The 18,129-nt window shown below is 53.8% G+C and overlaps 1 protein-coding gene across 4 annotated transcripts in view; it reads right to left on the minus strand.

Moving 5' to 3' along the window:
* The window catches only part of CALN1 (calneuron 1), a 147,262-nt gene that overhangs the window by 87,700 nt on the left and 41,433 nt on the right, over positions 1–18,129 (minus strand). For all 4 annotated transcript variants that reach the window (XM_038158179.1, XM_038158180.1, XM_038158182.1 and 1 more), the window contains one exon: positions 17,652–17,776. In XM_038158179.1, coding sequence (XP_038014107.1) covers positions 17,652–17,776 — 125 coding nt within the window. The remainder of the gene's footprint in view (positions 1–17,651; positions 17,777–18,129) is intronic.

The following is an 18,129-nucleotide window of genomic DNA, read 5'->3' on the forward strand; positions in this document are numbered from 1 at the left end:
GCCCCTGGATCCCTGGCAGTGCCCAAGGCCAGGCTGGACACTGGGGCTGGGAGCAGCCTGGGACAGTGGGAGGTGTCCCTGCCACGGCAGGGGTGGCACTGGAGGGGCTTTAAAGCCCTTCCAACCCAACCCATGCTGGAATTTTGTGATCTTTGTGACAAGTGTCCCACCCTGGGGTGTCCCAGAGCTCCCCAGGGCAGCAGGGGCCTGGTGGGACAGTTTTCCACCTGGGAATCTCAGCCTTTGCTGGGCCACAGCCAAGGGAACAAATCTACTTCCCCTTTGTTCTAGGCTGGGCCACTTTAACCACGAGCTCTGCTGGTTCCTTTGGGCACATCCAGCCCTATAGGAAGGTTGTTATTCCAGCCACGCTGAGTTGAGGAGGCTCCAAGGGAACAACAGGGACCTCCTGGTGCCCAGGGAGGGCAGAGCCAGGAGCACAAAGTGCCACGCTTCTCACACTTCATTGGGAAGCTTTATAAATTAATTGGAGTACAAAGTCAGGTCTAATTGATGTTTGTATTGATTGAACTGCTCCAAGTCTTAATTTTGGTTGTAAAACTTCCTTTAAAACAGAGCCATTTATAATTAAGACAGGATCTGTAATTAATGGAGTTTTATACTCATAAAACTGCCTGTATCATCAGTCTAAATTAAACTCCACATGAAAGTTGGAGCAAATTAAATACAGTAGATGCCAAAACTACTTTCTCTGAACTCTTTGCTATTCTTATTAATGTCAAAACAGAAGAGATGTGAAGATGTGGAAAAGTGTTGAAAATCCATGTTTGGAGAGGAGGCAGAGGGAAGGTCACCATGGTATGTGCCCACCACATGCAGGGTGAGCACAGGGACATCCCCATCACCTTCCACACGAGGCAGGAGCCACTTCCCACATTCCGGCTGGCAAATCAATACTTTAATATTTAAAAATTAACATCTTGCCCCTCTTGCACCATTCTAACAAGTAAACCTGCCTGGAAATGTGTTTTGCTCCACCAGAGTCACACGAGGTCACCAGGCCAAGGGGGGGTGGCAGAGGTTCCCTTCATGTGCCAGAGGTTATTCAAAACAAAGGTTAATTAAAACAAGGGTTAATTAAAACAAGGGTGAGGATGGGCCTGGCCATGCCCCCAAGTGCCCATTAATGAAATTCCCCAGCTCTGGTAACGGTGGTTGACCAAATGACTCTTCCCAGCCTGATCCATTGGAAATCTTTACAGCCATCAACCACAATATTTACGCAGTCCAGACAATTCTGAGCCTGTGGCAAGAAAATACATCACCGTGGACATATGTACAGAGCTCAAAGTTCCCCAATAAATCTGTTTGCCATGTTTGTCTCATCCATATCTAGGTAATTAGTAATTCCTTGCTTTAAATGCTCCCATTTAATTGGGATTGATGTTTTTAGTGGAATATCATTTCCTCTTCCCAAAAGGGCCATTACTATTTTTGTATCATGGGTTTTTTTTCTGGCTGCCACATTCTGCTCTCCCCACTCAAATTAAAAAAGTCACTGCAGCCCTCACCAAGTATTTATGGCTCGAAGATTCCTACACACATCCCTGAGCTGACATCCAGGAAGCTTCTCACAGCTGTCCAGAGTTACCCAGGGCTATCCCACGGAGCTCCCGACTCCAGCTGGAGCCCAGGCTCCTCAGTAGCTGCTGTGAGGAGCTGCTCAGGCGCTGGTTGTCCCCCTTGTCACCCTTTGGGATGCCCAGCTGTCCCCTGGGCAGCAGCAATCAGGGGTTAGGTGTTGGGAAGGATGAAAGTTTGACAAGAAAGTCTCACAGATAGGTGTGCTTGGCAGAAAGATCTCTGAGTGCAGAACCTGAGAGTGAAATAGAGATGGAAGCAAGTTTTGATACAGAAGAAAAGAATTGCTGAGCCAGTCTTACTGGATAACTAAGAAGACAAAGGGTATGTTAGTTGGAAAGAGGTTTTATGGCTTAAAGGAAAGGATAAACCCAGCTCAAACAGATGTTTTTACCAAGCAAAAAGATTCCGCAGGCAAACAAGTCTGCCATTGTTGCAAGTAGAAAAAAGGTTCTAGGTTTTCAAAAAGGTTTTCAGACTTTCAGGAAGGTTTTTCAGGTTTTCAAAAAGGCTTTCAGAATTTTCCACTGCAAGAAAACTGAAAAACAACTTCTACCTTAAACTGTAACGTACAAATTTTTAGTGATTGGAAAATAGTAACATGAATATGGTAATAACAGTAGTTATGATAGGCTATAGGTAAAAGTTAAGGTATAGATTGGTTCTTCTGTATTAAGATGCTCAGCAAAGAAAAGTACATAATGCAATGTAACCAAAACTAAAGGGTCTTCAGGCTTGTCTGCAGCTGGAGCTGACAGCTGAAGGTGCAGGCACTGTCACCCACGACCCTGGACTGCTGTAACACCTTGGATACAATAAACTGCATTTTGTATACAATAAACTGCATTTTGCATACAATAAACTGCATTTTGCATACAATAAACTGCATTTTGAAGAGCCACCTGGAGTCCCATCTCTCATTCAGGCTCTTACTGTTAGGGAAGGCTCAAGGAGCACTCTGGGTTAGGAACTCTGGCCAGTGCCACAACAGTTTGTCTCCTCCCTGGGGCAGGGATTATCCCAGCTGCTCCTGAGCAGCCACCAGCCAGAGCAGAGCTGGGGCTGATGGAGGGGAAGGAGGTGCCTCCCTGAAAGGGTGGGAGGGAAATGCCCAAGCAGCACCAAACCCCTTTGTTTGATCTGTGATAGACAAACGCAGAGGGGTTTGTGGCCCTCCTGCCTCAGAGCCTCCCTTTTCAGCCCGTTCTTTTAATTTGTGCTGCTCTCACCCCATCAAAGCCTCCAGGCCTCAGGAGCAGGAGCTGGGAGAGGTAAGGGAATGCAGAAAGTTGATTACTAATGAAGCACATCAATTACCATACTGCTAATTACCCAAAGGGCCGAGGTTCAAAAGAGCCTCTCTCTGTTCCAGCACTGATTCCCAGCCCAAACACCCAGCCCAGCCCGGGGCCAGCCCCTCTCACAGCCAGGCCCACTCCAGTGTGTGACAAACTGGGATGGCACTGGGCCTGTGTCACCTGGGGCTGAGACCTTCTCAGCCAGCAGAGGAAGGGTGGCAGAATGAGCTGTGCTCATGGGCAGCTGCACCCCAGAAACCCCCAAGATGGGATGTGACATCCAATCTTCCAGCACTCAGGAGGGTGAAACTTTCTCTAGGAGCTGATCCCTAAAAGGTTTCTATTAGAATGAGAAATAGACTCTAAGGACATCAGCAGTTATCTGACTCCTTCAGTGACAGCCCAGCTCCATCGATGGGAATTTCCCTGCCTCCATCACTGCCATCAGGATTTCTCATTTGTGAAATTCTGCACATTTTCCTTGGGAGACACTGAGGCCCTCCCCAAGCTCAGCTCTTCCCTTGGCTGAGCAAAGACACCAACCCTGCTCCTCCTGAGAAACATCCCATGGGCAGCTTCTCCATGCACAGGAACTCCAGGGATTGGAGTTTGGCTTCAAGTACTGCTGGGATGGAGAAACAGGCGTGCTCAACACATCATCAGGAGAGCTTTCATCTGCCACAGAGTGAGTCCAGCCCCAATTTATGGCTGAGAAGGTGAAATAATCACATTAAACACCTGAAAGCAGCAGCTTCAGCTCTCTGTTATTGCAGACAGACCTCAGCAGAGAAAACCCCAGAGCACAAGGAGTCAGCCCTTCCCCACAGCAATGACCACGAGGCGTCCCTCGGGCTCGGGTGGCACCAGATGACACCCAGGTGTCACCCAGCCAAGAGCCCTGGCCCGCTGCTCTCTTACGGGGGAAATAAAATGAACCCTTCCATCATTAAAAAACTCCTCTCCAAACCCCCAGGAGCTGCTGAGCAGCAGCTCCTGAAGTGTGAGCTGCTGTCTGATCCCATCTCCTTCTGCCAGGCCTGGAGGGACAACTCAGCCTTACTCTCGTTGATGGGAGCTGCAGAAATCAAAGCACATCTTATCCAAGGAGGGAAAAAAGCAGATTGGAAACGCCAGACCCAGTGCAGGACAGCAGGGAACCTGAGGAGAAGCCAGACTCCCCCTCCAGAGCCCTGGATTTTACCAGACTCTTGATTTGTCTTGCTGCCATTTCCTCAGCTCATACATTCCAGCCTCTTCTTGTGAAAAGTGAGAGCCAGACAAAAGGGAGGATGGGGAATCCAGCAAAGGAAAGCTGTGTAGAAATGAGCTGGAATGAACCCTGAAGAAGCCATCAGTTCCCTCAGCCCCTTCCCAGAAAGGGGTGGGAAGGTCCCTCCTGCAGCCCAGCCAACCCAAACCCTGGGTATTTTCACTGCTGGGGCGGGATGGCCATGCCTGGGCTTGGCCAGAGCCTGGGCTGGCTCCTGGGAGCTCCTCAGGGAGCAGTGAAAGTGCTCGGGCAGGACCCTGAGGGCACAGGGGTGGCTCAGGTGTGACCCCACTCCTGGGGCTCCTTTGCCAGGATGGGAGGGATCCTGCACAGCCCTGCGCATCCCTGGCCCTGCTCCTGTGCCCTTGGCTTGGCTGGGAAAGAACCATCCTGAGGCAACGTGTGTCCTGCAGAGCTTTCCCCAAAGCAGACCCAGCCTCTCCAGACACCTCATCAGCTCCCAGCCCCAGCCCCATGTCCAGGCTGCAAGGAAATGCTTGGATTTGCTCTTTCTGTGGAAGCTGGGACCTGGCCAGCCAAAATCTGCACGTTTGCCACACCTTCAGGGCAGAACTGAATGAAAAAGCTCAGACTCAAAATGAAACACTTTGTTTTGGAACAGAATGAGAATTCTTTTTTTTTCTCCATAGCTTCCGATTCATGGCAGAAAAATGCAAAAATTCAAATGTGCTGATTCGGCTCAGATTTAAAAAAAAAAAAAAAAAAAAAAAAAAAACAGAAAAAAAGTAGGGGCATCAATTTACTTTTAAACTCCAATAAACTGCACAATCCCCTATCTGCAGAGCTGCACTGGGAGGCAGTGCCTGTCCTGGGCCTGTTAACTCTCCCTGCAGTCCCTGAGAAACAGATCTGTACTGTCAGGGACATTGCTACTCCTGTCCTTCAGAGAGGGAACCTCAGCCTGTCTCACTTCCACTTCCCTCAGGAGCAAAGCAGGACGGACCATCCAACTGTCTCTACGTTCTCATTTCCCCTCCTGCAGCGCTGGAATCAAATTTCCAAAGCAGTGCCAAGCTGCGCTGGGTGCTGGTGCTGGGGCTGCATCCCTCAGAGACACTGGCAAACGCAGCTCCCGTTTCAAAGGCAGAAATTGCCTTCGTGTCCTCGCACAGCACAGTTCCCTCCTCCTGTGCCAACGGGAGGAATTGCTGAGCACAAAACTACTCCAAGGCTTTTGTACCTCCGGGAAGTAGCAGCAATTCCCATCGGTTCCAGAGCTCCTCCCTGCCCTCCCTGCCCAGAGCTGTTCACACAATCTCACGCCCTGGATTAGATTTCGTTGAAAGGAAAATAATGAGATTTGTGTTTCCTCGCAAATTAAAAAGAAATTGCCCAAAAGAATAATCCTAAAATACAAAATACTGCCTCATCCCAGATGTTTCTAATAGGCTTGTGTTCTAATGGCTTATTTAGAGAGACTTTTCCTAAATGACATCTTAATGATGTGCATTCAGGACCAAGAGACACAAATATAATTCACTACCAAAGCTTGGGGGTTTTCTTCTTCTTTTTTGTTATCAAAATAAAGGAGACATTTTCAGAAAGCCTTTGTGCTGTTCTGCACTACTAAAGAATGAAAATTCCAAATGTAACATTTCTGGGAGCTCTTTTTCTTGCGTTTTCTTGGCTCTTGCTGCCTGTGACCCTTGAGCATCTCTCTGCTCGTCCAGCCCATCCCAATTCCAGCCAGGTTTGGCTCCCAGCTGCTTTCCCCACTGGTGAATGTGCCAGGACTGCAGACATGGGCACTGAGCTCCATGATCTCCTGTCCTGTCATTCTGAGTGTTGCTTCCTGTGATGCTCATGAGGGTCCTGCTGCTGCCCCAACACTGACACTGTCCTTCCCAGCAGGGTCCAGGCCACAAGAGCCCTTCAGAGTGGGGTGAACAGGAGACCAAGGCAGACAGAGGGGTCCTGGCTCAGCTCATGCCCCAAACCCCACCTGGAGCAAGGCCCAGGGTGCCCCAGAGAGCCCCTGGCGAGCTCTCCCTGCCCAGCATCCCAGCCAGGAGGGAGGGCAGGACCTTGGGCTGAGCTCAGCCTGCCAAAACCACGGCTCAGCTTTAACTCATTTCATTTGGAGAGTGAGCAACCTGAGCCAGGCTGGCACCAGCCCTAGGAGCTGCAGTGCTCTCACCCTGCAGTGGCTGTGCTGGCACTGAGGGCTCCCAGAGTGTTCCAAAACTGCAGCTCCTGCCTGGCCCCGAGAGCTCTGCTGCTCTCCCTGTGCCCCTGGACACTCCCTGTGCCCCTGAACATTCCCTGTGCCCCTGGACACTCCCTGTGTCCCTGAACATTCCCTGTGTCCCTGAATATTCCCTGTGCCCCTGAACATTCCTTGTGCCCCTGGACACTCCCTGTGCCCCTGGACATTCCCTGTGCCCCTGAACATTCCTTGTGCCCCTGGACATTGTCTGTGTCCCTAAACATTCCCTGTGCCCCTGAACATTCCTTGTGCCCCTGGACATTCCTTGTGCCCCTGGACATTCCCTGTGTCCCTAAACATTCCCTGTGTCCCTGAACATTACCTGTGCCTCTGGACACTCCCTGTGTCCCTGGACATTCCCTGTGTCCCTAAACATTCCCTGTGTCCCTGAACATTACCTGTGCCTCTGGACACTCCCTGTGTCCCTGAACATTCCCTGTGACCCTTAACATTCCTTGTGCCCCTGGACACTCCCTGTGTCCCTGAACATTCCCTGTGTCCCTGGGCACTCCCTGTGTCCCTGAACATTCCCTGTGACCCTTAACATTCCTTGTGCCCCTGGACACTCCCTGTGTCCTTGAACATTCCCTGTGCCTCTGGACACTCCCTGTGTCCCTGGACATTGTGCTCCTGGACACTCCTATGCCCCTGGACATTCCCTGTGCCCCTGGACACTCCCTGTGCCCCTGAACATTCCTTGTGCCCCTGGACACTCCCCGTGCCCCTGGGCATTCCCAGTGCTCCTGGGCACTCCCTGTGCCCTTGGACATTCCCCGTGACCCTGGACACTCCCTCTGCTCCTGGGCATTCCTGGTATCCAGAGTCAGATCAGGAAGCAGAGGGGGCTCAGCTCTCCCCTTCCTGCCCCCGTTCCCAGAGCATCCTTGTCCCTCACAGCCCTGTGGAGGCCCTGCAGCCTTGCCCAGCCCTGGCAGCACCACGGTCCCTGGCAGAGGGGCACCCCATGGATGGGTGTTCAAGGCTGGACTTCCAAGGGCTCCTGCAGATCTGCAGGAGATGAGAGCTGGGAGAGCAGCACTGCCTGCTGGGCTCCTGCTCTGTCCCCAGGCCCCTGGACCCGTCTGCCTGCAGGCTGTGGGGTCCAGGGACAGCTGGACACGGCTCTGGGAACAGCATATCCAAGGCTGGAGGCAGCTGCTCCTCTCAGCTCTCCCCAGCTCCGAACCCTCTGCCCTCTGCTCCCTCCCACCCGTCCTGCCCCATCCCCCTGGGGCAGAGCTCCCCTGTTCCTCCCCTCCTCTCGTGCCTTCTGACCTTGGGAACATGCGGTGCAGATCCTGAGGGAGCATCCTTGCACAATCCAGCTCATGAACCCAGCCTTGGCACTTCTTCCCCTCTGAGCTGAGGCTGAGCTGTCTCAGGATGGACAAGGGGAGCTGGCAAACACAGGATTCCAGCCAGAGGGAGAGGACAACCGGGTTTAATTCCCGGTATGCTGACATCCCTCTGCTGGCTTCACACCCTAATCGCTGTGCCAGGGCCCTGGCCCTGGCCTCAGGACAGGAAAGGCACTTTGTGGCCCATGGGGACATGGGGACAAGTCTGCAGTGTCCTCAGCAGAGACCTGGGGGTGATGGATGTTCCCTGGAGCAGCAGGGCTGGGATCCTGCAGTGCCATGGGCCATGTCCCCACGCCAGACCAGAAGCACCGACCTGGACACCTGGTGCTGATTCCAAAGGCTCTGCTCGAGTGGCATCTGGAAAAAGCCCTGCAAAGTCACCAGGTGAGACCCTCTCTGTCCCTGGGTTTCTGTCCCTGCCACTGCCGCAGCAGCACTGTGCCAGGACCTTGTGCGACCCCCGTGTCACCAGCAGGAACTGCAGGGACAGGGGCACTGGAGAGTCCAGGCAAAGCCACTGCTCGTGGGGAGCAGGAGCCACAAAGAGGCTTTGGCAGCTCACAAGGCTGTGGAACCTTCTCCCCCTTCCCAAATCCCAGTAAACTGAGGCACAGAGACATCAGTGACAGCCAAAACATCTCAGTGAAGGATGAGCAGGGATCTGTCCTTCTGCTTCTCCAGTGTACACCCAACCCCTGAACCTCTCTATTTCAGGGGAAAACCTATTTCTGAACGCTCCCTGTGCAGACTCAGTGGGGTTTTGCAGGGGTTTCTGCCTTGGGGAGGAGTCTGCTCTCAGTATTCTGCTGAGAATACAGAGATTACAGCTAGTGTGCTGAAGTGACTGTCACCTCCTGGCTGAAATCCCAGCCTGTCCCCAAAGCCCCAGGGACACCTGGCACTGCACTGCCCCACCAGCCTGGCAGGCAGAGCACCAGGACCATTTCCAGGCCCTGCAGGATTCTGAATCAGGGTAAAGATGGATCTGCAAAGGCCAGCTCTGAGACCCCGTCTGAGTGGGCAGAGCTTGGCAGCCCCACGGGGCCCTCGTGTCCATCCTGCTCTGGGCTCTGCACCACGGCTGCCCTGCTGGGATCCCCCAGAGCCCTCCCTGTGCCAGCTCCTCCACTGGCAGCTTGGCCAGCTCTTGTCCCAGCCTCCCTGAGCTCCTGAGCCCAGCACTGTGACAGGCCCCAGGAACTGAAATAAAGAGTGAACCATTTGCTCAGCACTCAGTTCCACCAAGGGATGCCTAAGGCAGCTTAAATCCAGGGAAAAGGCCAGGTTTGTGCCTCTGCCTGTGCAATTAAATGGGAAGAAATGGCTTTTCAGAGGGATTTTCAGTTGGGAACCAACTGCTTGAGTCCCCAGAGCTGCTGTGGCTTCTGCAGCACTTAGGTCTCTCCAGTGCCTCACTCCTGTGGCCAGGATGGCTGGGATAATTCCCACCTGGAACTGTGGGAATTGCCCCCTCCTGATCCCAAGGAGAGGCCCTTTATGGGGTGGGAGGGATGTCCCAAATCTGTTCCTGTGGCACTGCCAGCCCTGCCCAGCCCCAAAAGCCTCGGGCAGGAACTGATGCCTCCCTTTGCCAGGGAAAGGTGCTCTGGACAGACTGACCCGATCCTAAAGGATCCTTGGGAGCTGGACCAGCAGGAATGATGTGTTTTGGACCTGGCTGGGTGTGCCCAACACACCAACACCTCCCTGAATCCACAGCTCTTCCCCTCCTGGAAAATGGGGGACACAGAGGCTTTCAGCCACCAGGGAATGTCCAGGGAACGTCCAGGGAATGTAACAGCTCTGGGCTGCAGGAGCCCTGTCCCAGGCAGTGGCGCTGCCTGGGGAGCAGCTCAGCAGAGCAATAAGGCAGCAGGTGAGGATGAGACCCTTGGGTGCATCCAGGAACACTTCCTGGAATAGCAGGGACTTGCTAAACCCAGGTTTAACACAGAGACTGAAGAACTTGTAAAATTAATGATCCAGCCCAGGAGCTTGCATCAAAAATTAAAAGTCCCTATTAAAAATTGGATAAAAGTGTCACAGCCAGATTGAAATGCCTTTTAGGGCAGTTTAGCTCCTGATGTGGATTTGCTCCATTCCCATGGCCAGAGGGGACACAGCAAGTTCCCAGCCACAGGAGCATCAGCCTAGCAGGATCCATGGAATGCCAGGGAGCACCAAAGCCTCAGCAGCACCTCTGCTGTGAGACACCCACAGCAGGCCCAAAAGGAGCTGCATCGAGGCACGGTTTGGATCCCTCTTCCCAAATCCATCTCTTTCCAGCTCAAACAGGCTCCATCTCCACTACAGTAATCCAGGAGTCCTCCAGCCCTGCCCAAGGATATCTGAATATCCCCCCAGTAGCTCCCTGTCTCACCAGCCTGTTCCCAAACTGTGTCAGCATAGCTGGAGCTCAAACCATCCCTTTAATTGTTGTCCAGATGGTGTCCCTGTCATTTTAATTTGTTGGCAGCCAGTTCCATTTTATTTGTGCTCTCTTGCTGCAAGGACTCTTCCCTTGGAGATGCTGCTGGTGCCTGTTCCTGCATTTTGGGGGCAGGGAGCCCAGGTGACACATTTCCCCTTGGTAGAGGGTGTGGGACAGGGGGAGCAGAGCCCCTGAGCCCTTCCCAAGGCTGGGTTTGTCCCCCTGGAAAATCAACCTGCCAAAATCCAGCTTCCTTGTGCAGGGCTGGGGATGTGAAGGAGAATGGAAATACTTCTTATTCTGGAGCTTCCCCCCACCCAAAGCTTCCTGCCACCCTCCTGCTGAGAAGCTCCAGTGCTCAGAGCTCATCCCCCAGCTCTAGTGGTCCCGATGGCAAGGCAGCAGCTCCAACCCTCAGAACCTGGGATTCCTCTGCAGACCCCCGTGCTCCCACCCTTGGGTGTGCACACACTGCCCTGCCTGTCTGGGGAGGGAAGTGATGCCAATTCCAGGGACAAAGAGCTGTCCTGGAGGCTGAGGGGGAAGGCTGGTGATACTGGAAGAGTGTCTGTGGCACACAGGACCCTGCTGCCACAGGGAAGGATTCCCAAAGGGAGCTCAGGAGAATGGAGCTGTGCTGGGCAGGGGCCTCCCCTCAGCCAGTGCACCCAGAGACTCCTGATGGGACAGAGCACAGGGAATGACACCAAAGCCTCTGCCTTGGGGGATCCCTGCAGCCTCCTCCGGGCTGAGCTGTCACAGCTCCAGGGACAGGGACACACCCCATCCCCATCCAGGAACTGTCTGGAGTAAATGGAAACCTGCAACCCAAGAACTCCTGCAGAATTCACTGGGAGGGTGGGCAGGCCCTGGCACAGGGTGCCCAGAGCAGCTGGGGCTGCCCCTGAATCCCTGGCAGTGCCCAAGGCCAGGCTGGACAGAGTTTGGAGCAGCCTGGGACAGTGGAAGACAGTGCCACCCCATGGCAGGGGTGGCACTGGATGGGCTTTGAGGTCACTCCCACTCCTTTCCTTTTCCTCCAAACCTTTCTAGGATTCTGTGATGCTCAGAGCATTTACACTGCACCAGATTTTATCATTTCTTTAGGGAGGCTGCTCCATACCTGGAACTCCCAAGGTCCAAGGAAATCCACTCTGGAATTCCAAGCTGTAGCTGGAAAATTGGCAGAAGGAGCTCAGCAGAAGGGAGAGACAGAGCTGCTCCTGTCCCCAGCAGCCTGGGCATGGTGCTGGCACAGTTTGATATTCAGGGACACGAAACCCCATCACAGCTCAATAGCAGGCAGAAATAATTCCATTTCCAGCCGTGGCCTCACAGCAGCAGCACTGGGGATGAACCTCCCTTGGAAGAGCTCTGGGAAACAGCAAATGAGCTTTATACAGTCCCAGGCACTGCATGAATGCTTGCAGGGCTTGCAATGAGCGGAGACTTGGGGAGCTGTGCAGGGATCCATGTCCAGAGCATCTCCTATCCCAAGACAATTCCCTTTCCTTTCCTTTCCTTTCCTTTCCTTTCCTTTCCTTTCCTTTCCTTTCCTTTCCTTTCCTTTCCTTTCCTTTCCTTTCCTTTCCTTTCCTTTCCTTTCCTTTCCCAGGTGTTTTCCCTCTCCCTGGAGCCCAGCAGGCTCAGCCTGTTGCTGCTCCATGACTCAGCCCTGACTAATGCCTGTCTCCCCTGGCTCTCCCTCCTGGAGCACATTCCTGCTCCTGTTGCCTGGATCCCACCTGGAACACCGAAGATAACCAGTCAATCCCAGCAGGGGAGGCTGGAGGGACTCTCCCTGTCCTTTCCCCTTTCCCTTCTGTGCCGTGCCCACCTGCAGGATCAAAGTGCCAGGGAAAACTCGGCCTCTGGAGAGGGACAGGAGGTGTGGCACAGCAGCTCTGCCTACAGCCAGGGAACCTCACCGAGCCCTCCTGGTAACAGCACAGAGACCCAGCTCCGGACCAGCCCCAGCCTCCTGGCTCACAGGGGTTTGTCAAATAACAGCCCCAAAGGAGCCTGGCTGGTGACAGAGCCCTGCAGGACACGGCCCCTCCCTGCCAGGAATCCCAACACCCGAGGATTGTCACCAGACGTGTCACCAGAGGACGGTGCACAGCCTGACCTGGACTGGCTTTCAGAGGCAGGGTGAGGGTGGCACAGCTGTGATGGTGATTTTACCCAGGGTGTGTGAACCCAGAATGTCCCCAGAATGTCCCCAGAATGTCCCCAGCCCTGCTCGTGGGGCTGCAGCCCCACCAGCCCTTGAGCCCCTTGGCCCTGCCTGGGTTACTGGCCAGCAGGAGACAGCTGCTGACCCCACTCCATGTGGAGCAGCACTCAGCCAGGACCCCTAAATTCCCTCACGAGCTGCTTCCAGTGACTCAGGAGCTGCTCAGGGAGGTCTTCTCCACCCAGGAAAGAGAGCCCAGCTGAGATCTGCTGACAGAGGGGAGGTGCTGGAAAGAAGAAGCAGAAATCAGGCACTTGCTGTGGTTTGCAATCCATAAAGATGGAAAAGTCTCCTGGTGAGGGATTCCTGCCCTGTGTTCCCCTGCATCCCAAGCTCCTGCAGCCTCTTTCCCTGGCCTGCTCTGCTCACACCTCCAGGTCAACCAGGCACAGCCACCCTGGAGGACAATCTTAGGGGCTGTACTGTGACCTTGTCAGCTCCTGAAAGGTGCCTGTGCTCAGCTGGGGCTGGGCTCTGTCTCCAGGCAGCACTGACAGAAGCAGAGCACACAGTCTCAGGCTGCACCAAGGGAAACACAGGTTGGATATTAGGAGAAAGTTTTTCACAGAAAGGGTGATGAAGTTCAGGAATGGCTGCCCGGGGAGGTGGTGGAGTCACCATCCCTGGGTGTGTTTAACAAAGCCTGGATGTGGCACTGGGTGCCAGGGTTTAGTTGAGGTGTTGGGGTTGGGTTGGACTCCATGATCTTGAAGGTCTCTTCCAACCCAGTGATTCTGTGAATTCTGTATGAAGCCCAAAAATCTCCCCCCAGTCGAGAAAAAACCCTACAGACACCCCAGCCCCACCTGAGGCAGGAGTTCCGTGGGTGAGGCACCAGATGCCAGCACTGCCCTGCAGCAACACTTCCTCCTGCTGATTCCAAAGGAACCTGGCTCAGGTAAGGATTTATCGGGATGTCTGCCTGGACAAATGCTGCTGCCGTGCTTCACATTTGGGTTTCTCTGCAAGGCCCCACTTGCATCTCCCCCAAGCCTGCTTATCATGCATGTGCCTCCCTTCAGGTGAGATTTGTCACATTCCCACTCTGGAAATGTTTTTCCCTCCTGACAATACCCTTTAGATAGTGCCTGTGGAGGTGGATGACTCAAGCTCGACATGATTATTTCCATCCAGCATTTTTTATTAAAAATACTCCTGATGGTTCAGAACGTGAGGACAGGAGCTGCCTTGAAAGGGACGTGGAAAGCTCAGAGTCTGCACAAACTGTGCAATGATTTCATGTCAACCAACAAGAGCCAGAAAACCTGTGTAAAACAGCCCCTCCCAGCCTGAATTTATTATTTCATGCATAGAAACCTCCAAGCACATGGCAGTAACATCCACCCCAGACCCCTCCAGTCCCTCAGAGCCAGGTTATGGTGCCACTTCCAGACCTGGGCTGGCTTTCAGAGGCAGTTAGGATGGTACAGCTGTGTTGGTGATGTTGGGCCATTTTACCTGGGGTGTGTGACCCCAGAGTGTCCCCAGCCCTGCTCCTGGGGCTGCAGCCCCACCAGCCCTTGAGCCCCTTGGCCCTGCCACTTCCAGCTCTGTTATTTAGCCAGAGTTACCAAGTTAAGGATCTCCTGATTTAGCTCTGGGCAAGTTTGTGACAGCTCCCAAACACTCTCATAGCTCACCCCAGCCCCACAAACAGCAAATGCTGCTGCTGGGAATGGACACCCATGAGCAGAGTGACTCCTCCTGCCCAGCCTCCCCCTGCTCCAGCAGCATGGAAAGAACCACGCTGGCAGATGGCTGCTGCAGGTCAGGAAAGTTTCGCAGGGAAAAACTTCCTGTGCTCTGCTGAGGCCTCTCCCGGGAAACTGGACACAGTTCTGGTGTCTCCAGCATGAGGAGGACAGGGAATTGTTGGAGCAAGGCCAGAGGAGACATGAAGTTGATAAAGGGACTGGAGCTCCTCCCCTATGGAGACAGACTGAGAAATTTGGGATTGTTCACTTGGAGAAGGCTCCAGGGAGAGCTCAGAGCTCCTTCCAGGACCTGTAGGGGCTCCAGGAGAGCTGCAGAGGGACTGGGGACCAGGGATGGAGGGACAGGACACAGGGAATGGCTCCCACTGCCAGAGGGCAGGGATGGATGGAATATTGGGAAGGAATTGTTCCCTGGGAGGGTGGGCAGGCCCTGGCACAGGGTGCCCAGAGCAGCTGGGGCTGCCCCTGGATCCCTGGCAGTGCCCAAGGCCAGGCTGGACACTGGGGCTTGGAGCAGCCTGGGACAGTGGGAGGTGTCCCTGCCATGGTAGGGATGGCACTGGATGGGCTTTGAGGTCCCTTCCAACCCAAACCATTCTGGGATTCTGGGATTCTGAATATTCATTTGGAGAATAACCTCTCAGAGAAGAGGCAGAGCAGCACTCTGAGCGTTCACCCCATGCCCTGGGCTCTTCCCCCTTACATCACTCAAAATCAGAGCTCATTTCCATCTCCTGATCTCCCTATTCTCCTCCAGCCCCCAGCTGCAGCTGAAACAGGGAGAACTCCTGGTTGTTCCCTGTAGGATGAGCTGGGAGTGGGGTCAGGCCGCAGCTCTGTGCCCCTGCAGGATCCCAGAAACCCTTCCCAAGTGAACAGTGCTGACACACGCAAAGCCAGACACAGAAGAAAAAAAAGAAATCTGCTGGAAAGAACCCAACAGATCAGGCACTTGTTGGAGCCTTGAGTGCAGAGGAACGTTATAGAAAATTCCCAGTGACTCCTCCAGCTCCAAACCTATCATAATTTAATCTGTGTGACTGGAATTTCTCAATAGGCTGGAACTCCCTCAGGACCAAAATCTCATTGAAAAAGAAACCAAGGAGAATTTTGGCATCTCTTCCCCAGCCTGGAAGATGAAATGCAAATCTGTTATTGGCATCGAGCTCTCACAGCTTGATCCATCCACAGAGCTCCAATAGCCTGACATTAACTTCTCAAGGAAGAACATTTTGTTACTCATCCTCAGACAGTTTATGCTTAAAGGCAGAAAGATTAATTCTGTTTGGGGTTTGGGCAGTGAACCTTCCCCAATTACCAGCACAGTCAGGCACTGATCTGGTATTAGAGACAAAACACAGGGAGATGGAGACTGCTGACTTCATTTTAAATAAAATTCCAGAGGCTGAACACTGCTGGCACATGGAGAAGCATCTCCAGCTTCTTCTGCTGCCCTGGCTTCTCAGACACGAATCGATCTGGTGCCACTGCTGTGTTTGCAGGTGGAAGAAGATGACCTGAGGTGGAGCTCGGTGTGCTGTCCCAGAGCTGGGGACATCTTCACGGCAAAGGCACAAAGAGGGGTATAGAGCCCAGGCTGCCAGGAAAAGAATGGACCTTGATTCGAGCCCGTGCTTGACAGGCAGGGAATAAACGGGTGCTGAGGTGAAGAGCTCTGTCCAAGCTCCCGGGGTGAGAGGAGACAACGATCCCGCTGCGCTCTCGGCACGGCCGCTTCAGTGGGACTCGAATTAGCAGCTCTCGGCTGCTTCTTCTCCAAACTCGGCTCCTCCATACCTCATTTCCCTCGTTTGCCGTTAATTAACGGCGGCGATCCGCAGCTCTGGAGCGCGGATTCTCCCGCGGCAGGCGGGGCTGGGCTCCAGCTCCTCCCGCAGCTCCTGCGGACAAAGCCGTGCCCGAGGGCTCCCGGATCCGCTCGGGATCGGCATCGGCATCGGCACAGGCATCGGCATCGGGACAGCAGGGCAAGGATTGAGGCCGGGTTCCCTTCCCTGACCCATTCCAGCCCGGTTCCCTTCCCTGACCCAGCCCAGTTTCCATGCGGACAGGACGGGGGAAGCAGAGCAGGGACGAGCATCCCCCGTGCCCTGGGAAGGGCTTCCAGCCCCGGGGCCCCTTGAAGCCGCTCCTGACAGGTCTCTGCAAATCTAACAGGCAATTCCAGCAGCCCTGCTTTAATGGGGGCAGGACTAACAGAAAATCCTTGTTTGTGCTTGGAGTGAGCTGCAGGAGCTCCTCTCACCTCGGGGTGCTTAGCAGCCCCCTGACCCCACAAAGGGACAGGGCAAAGCTGTGCCTGGCCATGCTCTTGGCATCTTTGGGGTGAGGAGAAGTTGAGCCAGCTCAGTTCAGCTGAACTCAAACCTGCAAGCCAAGCTCCAGGAGAAGAGCCCAGAATGTGGCCTTGGCAGTGCTGGGGTTCCTGGGTCTGAGCTAAGCTGCACTGAAGTGGTTTTTCAGGTTGTCTCTTACCTGAGCTGGGTCCTCACACCCTCACTGGGCAAACACTGTTGGTACCTGAGCTAAACTCATGTAAAGCTCACAAATCCAAGGGCTCTGAGGTGGAAAGGCTGGGAAATGAAGGTTTGATTTATCAAAGCACACAAGAAAAGGGGCAGGGTGGTCAGAAATGTTGGCCTCCTGTTTCTCCAAAATGCTTCTAGGCTGTCCTGGAAGGACCAGTTCCACTTTGCACCCTTCCCTTGATCCTTCCCTCAAAAAGTTCTCCATGGAGGCCCCTGATTGTGACCGTGGCTTGTACCAAGTGTCCACTGGAGAGCAAACCAAGAGCTCCAATTCATTCCACAATACTCAACAACATTAACTCTAATTATTTAACTCAGAAATGACCCTGGTGAGCCACAAATCCTCTACAAAAGAGACCTTCCCCCCTGAACCAGATGGGAACCTGAACCTCTACGTGGCCACACATCCCAGGCCAGGGCAGAGAGGATTAACAGCAGCAGCTTCCAAGGGGAAATGATGGGATCCTCCAGGCAGCACATGTGGACAACCTTCCTGATGGCCCGTGCCAGACTAAGGCTGCTCTGTGCTCCCTACCACTGATCTGGAAAATGGAATTTTAAAGCTCTTTCCATCTTTTTAAGCCACAAGCCACCTCCATGCATCTTCTTACACTGAGACATGGAGAGGAACCTCCCTTTGGGAAGGCCTCAAAGCAAATGAGACTTGGTGGGAAGAACAGACTCAGCTCTGCAGGGTCCCAGGGAAGGCTAAAGACACCTTTGGGGCAATATGACCCTAAATTTTCTCATTTTACACCTAAAATGCAGGCTTAATATTTCAAAAAGCTGCAGAAGGACAAAAGCTAAGACTAAAATCACTTCATAGCTCCCAACACAGCTTTGGTCAGGGACGTTCTCTGTGTCCCTGATCTGCTGAGCCATCCCACTTCCCACCTGCCTTCTTGCACCAGGGAGAAGGTGCAGGGGAGCCCTGCCCACGCCCCAGCCCCAGCAGCACTCACCATCCAGCTCCTCCACGGAGATGTTGGCCAGCTGCTCGCTGTCGCTGCCGGCCGAGAGCGAGCGGTTCAGGTAATTGCCCTTGTACAACAAGCCAGCTGTCACATGGTGGAATGGCATCTTCTCCCTGCCACCAAAACGGGAGAAGAGAGGGTCACTGTGGTTATCTGCCTTTGTTTCATGGAGTGGAGCAAAGGCTGGCCTGGAGGAGGGGCTGGAGCAGCAGCCCAGGCTGCGGGTGGGTGTGAGGGGGTGGGCTGAGCTCAGAGCCGGGGTCTGAGGCAGGAGCTGAAGGAACAAACAGCAAAGCAGCTGCTGCCTCTGGCTGCTGGAGAGGAGTGAGGGGAGCCAGAGCAGTGGAGCCTTAGGAAAACAGGATTTCCCAGCACTCAGCCTGCAGATTTCAGCCTTGGTAATAATTACAGAGAGCACAGGGCTCTGCACTGGCCTGCAGGTAACAGGTTACAGCATCACGGAGTG

Source organism: Motacilla alba, chromosome 19 (genome assembly GCF_015832195.1).
Source record: "Motacilla alba alba isolate MOTALB_02 chromosome 19, Motacilla_alba_V1.0_pri, whole genome shotgun sequence".
In the NCBI taxonomy this organism is placed as follows: Eukaryota; Metazoa; Chordata; class Aves; order Passeriformes; family Motacillidae; genus Motacilla; species Motacilla alba.